At 41.2% G+C, this 5,000-nt stretch overlaps 1 protein-coding gene across 2 annotated transcripts in view; it reads left to right on the top strand.

Moving 5' to 3' along the window:
- LOC143294876 (uncharacterized) overlaps window positions 1-5,000 on the top strand; it is a 21,521-nt gene that overhangs the window by 16,153 nt on the left and 368 nt on the right. For both annotated transcript variants that reach the window (XM_076606395.1, XM_076606394.1), the window contains exons 6-7: window positions 1,394-1,605; window positions 2,228-5,000. The exon at window positions 2,228-5,000 is cut by the window's right edge and continues 368 nt beyond it. In XM_076606395.1, coding sequence (XP_076462510.1) covers window positions 1,394-1,605; window positions 2,228-2,785 — 770 coding nt within the window. In that variant the 3' untranslated portion in view covers window positions 2,786-5,000. The remainder of the gene's footprint in view (window positions 1-1,393; window positions 1,606-2,227) is intronic.

Genomic DNA, 5,000 nt, shown 5'->3' with positions numbered 1-5,000 from the left:
TTGATCTTGCTGTTACCATTATTATCACTGTTGTTGTTTGTGTTGTTGTTGTTATTGCTGTTATCATTATCATCATTGTTGTTTGTGTTGTTGTTGTTGCAGTTATCATTATTATCGTTGTTGTTGTTTGTGTTGTTGTTGATGCTATCATTATCATCATTGTTGTTGTTTGTGTTGTTGTTGTTGATGTTATCATTATCATCATTGTTGCTGTTTGTGTTGTTGTTGTTGCTGTTATCATTATTATCATTGTTGCTGTTTGTGTTGTTGTTGTTGTTGCTGCTATCATTATTATCATTGTTGTTTGTGTTGTTGTTGCTGCTATCATTATCATCATTGTTGTTGGTTGTGTTGTTGTTGTTGCTGTTATCATTATTATCGTTGTTGTTGTTTGTGTTGTTGTTGTTGTTGCTGCTGTTATCATCATTATTATCATTGTTGTTGTTTGTGTTGTTGTTGCTAATGCTGCTATCATTATTATCATTGTTGTTGTTTGTGTTGTTGTTGTTGCTGTTATCATTATTTTCATTGTTGTTGTTTGTGCTGTTGTTGTTGTTGTTGTTATTATCATTATTATCATTGTTGTTGTTTGTGTTGTTGTTGTGATCATCATTATTATCATTGTTGTTGTTTGTGTTGTTGTTGCTGCTAATGCTGCTATCATTATTATCATTGTTGTTGTTTGTGTTGTTGTTGTTGTTGCTGTTATCATTATTATCATTGTTGTTGTTTGTGTTGTTGTTGTTGTTGCTATTATCATTATTATCATTGTTGTTGTTTGTGTTGTTGTTGTTGTTATCATCATTATTATCATTGTTGTTGTGTGTGTTGTTGTTGCTAATGCTGCTATCATTATTACCATTGTTGTTGTTTGTGTTGTTGTTGTTGCTGTTATGATTATTATCATTGTTGTTGTTTGTGTTGTTGTTGTTGTTGCTGTTATCATTATTATCAGTTGTTTTTTGTGTTGTTGTTGTTGTTGCTGCTGCTACCGCTGCTGTTGTTTCGTCGGTGCTGATGTTGTTGTTGGTTGTGGTGATCGTGTTGTTGGTTGTGGTGATCGTGTTGTTGGTTGTGGTGATCGTGTTGTTGGTTCGGGTTTCTTTGGTCAGTGCTGTTGAAATGTACATAGTAGTCAAGGAAGGATGCACGCTTTATTAATTTATTTTCTATTTCATTTATCTCAAAACGATATCTACTTAACTCTCTGGATGTTTTTCTTTCACACCATGATTGATATGTTCATCAACGAAGGGTTTAACAGGGCTATTCGTTTTTGTTTGTTTGTTTTTTGTTGTTGTTATTTTGTTTTGTTGTTGTTGTTTTTCCACTTACGTATCAATTGACGAATATCTAAATTGAATACTTTTACTATTTTTGTTTTGCGGTTCAGTCCGAATGCTGGCGGACACGTTCCACAAGTTCGGCCTCAACCCGGACAAGCGGAACAAGCTGGGCTACACTCCCCTGTTGCTGGCCTGCAAGTGCGGTAACTACGTGTCTGCCTACACCCTGCTCACCGTCACCCGCGCCTCCCCCACCCTCAGGGACGGCGAGTTCCACCTGAACGCCACGGAGTGGATACAGCGGACCCACCAGATACAGGTAGGCGTCAGGTCGCCTCATGGATTGATTGATTTTCATATGGATACATAATTAAATCCTCCAGACTCGAGACCAAAGTTTAAGCGCTTAGCAAACACGGAGTAATTTTCCACAGCAGGTTTACTGCCCACTTGGGTAAGAGCTGACTAAGAGCTGCATTCACTCAGGCTTCTGTAACGCGCGCGTGCGCGAGCGCTCGGACACACACAGACACACAGACACAGACACACACACACATGCACGCACGCACACACACACACACACACACACACACACACACACACGTTTAATCAGATACAGGAATGTTACAGGTCGTATCATCAAATAAGAGGCAGAACAGTCACAGAAGAAAATTCTCACACCAAAAACGAAAACCAAACAAATAAATCCTGGAAAAAAAAGTCACAGTGGAAACGTAACAGATAAACGTTACTGGACACAAATCACAGAAAAAAAGTCACGATAGTAAAAATAAAACGTCACAGGATATTGAAATCACAGAAAAGAAAGAAAGGTCACAAAAACAAACAAACAAAAACAGAAACCCAAACCAAAAAACCAGAAGAGAAACACGCAGTCCCAGGTGTGTATAACTAAACCCCGTGTGTCCCTTGTGGTCCAGGTCAACGTGCTGGAGAGAGGCCTGCTGTCGTCGGCACCCGCCTCCATCCCCCCCTCCCACACCCTCTCCTTCAGCAGGGAGTACACCATGTACCAGCTGCCCCCCACCTCCTCCCGCCTCTCCGCCCGCCAGCCCCACCACCCCCACCCGCTCAGCTTCTCCCTGGACTCTGGCAGCGTGCACCTGCCGCCGGTCTTCAAGCAGACCAAAGAGGAGGACCGCAGCGAGGTCTTCATCAACGGGCACGAGGCGCGGCAGGTGCTGCTGGACCACATCAACGACGTGGAGAGCAAGCAGAGGCCCCTGTCCATCAAGACCTTCCACAGCCGCTTCTCGCACCCGCCCACCGCCAAGCTGCTGTCGCTGTCTAGGAGGAGCCACACGGGGGTGCCCCATGACGTGCTGACCCTCTTCAGGCTGTACTCGGACCAGTACCAGCCCGACTGGAGGGGCAGCCGCCGGGATCTAGGCGGGAGCAGGCCTTCTCTGGCAGGGGGCCAGGGGGTGTCGGTGAGCAGCGATGTGGACAGGGTGGCCGGGGAGGTGGTCTGTGGCTAGCCGCGTCTGGAATGGATAGCAATAGTTTTCATGTTATTTATTCTTACTTTTTATCTTTGATATCTTCAGCGTCTACCCCTGGTCACAGCGTGGAAGATGACAGTGATAAAAGTATCTGTTTCTACAGACATTCCGTGTCATCTTTTTTATTTATTTATTTATTTATTTTTAGATATATATAATTTTATCTTTTATATATTCATCGTCTGTCCCAGCCCTGATCGCAGCGCGGAAGATGACAATGATAAAAGTATCTGTTTCAACTACAGACATTCCGTGTCATTAATTAAAGGTTTTGCATATTTTTGGAGGGACTTGGTCGAGCCATGTTTAAACGTTTCGGTATTGTTACTTAGAATTTAAGAAAATGAGAATCAGTGTAGTTGCTTCGGAAATCTTTAGCGTAAGATGACTGCAGAATCAATTATATAAAAAGAAGAAGAAGAATAACATGTCGATGTGAAATCGATGACAAAGTATAAAATTCGGACTTTGACTTAACAACACTAGTCAACCTTAAAGCATACGTGATGCTAGAATTATGTTTTGGAGATCTGGTCTTCATTCAACGGAAACCTCAGGGACGCAGGCAATATGGAAAATGACAATGTATGAGCCATGACAGTTGTCTTTTTTTTCTTTTCTTTTCCTTTTTTATTGTCTCAAAATAGCTGTTGGATCTTTGAGTCCTAATAGGCTTTTTAGTCTCAAAATAGCTGGTGGAGAAATTGAGTCACGATAAGCTTTTTAGCCTCAAAATAGCTGTTGGAGAAATTGAGTCACGATAGGCTTTTTAGTCTCAAAATAGCTGTTGGAGAAATTGAGTCACGATAGGCTTTTTAGTCGCAAAATAGCTGTTGGAGAAATTGAGTCACGATAGGCTTTTTAGTCGCAAAATAGCTGTTGGAGAAGTTGAGTCGTAGATTTTTTAGTCCCAAAATATCTGTCAGATGAGTTTAGCCATTATAGTGTTTACGTCTCAAAATAGCTATTGGAGAAGTGATTGTATGGTCAATGGATAGTTTTAGCCGCGATGATAAGGAAGCAAGCGTGGGAAACGGCAGTGACTCAACTGTTGGGATCACCAAAGGTGGGGTAGATGAGGGGACCAAATGATATTGTTTTCCTGTGCGTTGAATCACTGAAGATTGAATTCATTTGTTGCACTGCTGAGTGCGGTTTTATATGCAAATAATAAAAAAGCCTACTGGAAATTTGAATGTATGTCGTATGTGTTGCTTGTTTGTTTGTTGTTTTTGATGTTATTTTGTTTTGGGGGGTTTTCGTTGATGTTGTTAGTATTGTTGTTGTACGTTATTTCATTTATTTATCTATTTATTTATTTATCTATTCGTTTATCATCAGTTTGTTTGTTTCGCTAAGTACATTTTCAATGTTTAATGACTCCGTTCGCCGAAGACAAACTCTCATTCCAAGCTTTAACTGTATTTTCCAATGAGCGATTTTCTTATTGGTGGCTTTTGCGAATGCTTAGGTTACACAAGCACAGTGATTTGATATTGTTGTAATTCATGTTTCCGTGGTTACAAGTCAGAAAGTATTTGGCATAAGACTTCCAAAGTCTGTCGCAGATACAAACCAGAAATTCGGTTTTCGAGCCAAAGGACTCTAGAGTTAGCAAATTCAGATTTGGGGATCCTTAATCGTAACTTGTATCTGACCTGCGACATAGAATCTGCAAGCGGCTTCTGCTTCTCCGATTAACTTCAGTTTCCAGATGCAGGAGCAATGTGTGTGTGTTTTTTTAACTGCGCGATGACGAATGGCGTCTGTTTAACTCACTCAGTACGGCCAGTCCTCTCTTCTCCTCTACACAGACCCCTCGGATGTCTAGTGGGTGTCTGAATGACCCAACCTTTAGCTTCCGTCGTCAGAATTGTGGTATTCTTTGTCAACATTCACGTCTTCAGTATAAGAGCCTTCCGCTTGCAATATTTTGATGGTGGTAATTGGGGTGAAACGCTGTTAACGTCGTCTCTTTCGCCGTTCGTATGGAAAGAGTTAAAACGAGTCGGTGTGCATTGTGTGTTGTGCTGTACTGATGATCGTGTGCCGTCAGGTCATGGCTGGTGGTGTGCTGCGTTGTGCTGAGTTTCGTCGTTTAATATTATGTGGTATAATATCATGTTTTATTGTTTGATATCATGTGGTATAAATCATGTTGTATTGTTTGATCTCATGTGGTATAATATTA

Source organism: Babylonia areolata, chromosome 20 (assembly GCF_041734735.1).
Source record: "Babylonia areolata isolate BAREFJ2019XMU chromosome 20, ASM4173473v1, whole genome shotgun sequence".
In the NCBI taxonomy this organism is placed as follows: domain Eukaryota; kingdom Metazoa; phylum Mollusca; class Gastropoda; order Neogastropoda; family Buccinidae; genus Babylonia; species Babylonia areolata.
Note: the sequence above shows the minus strand (reverse complement) of the source record. Positions and strands in the feature narration are given on the sequence as shown.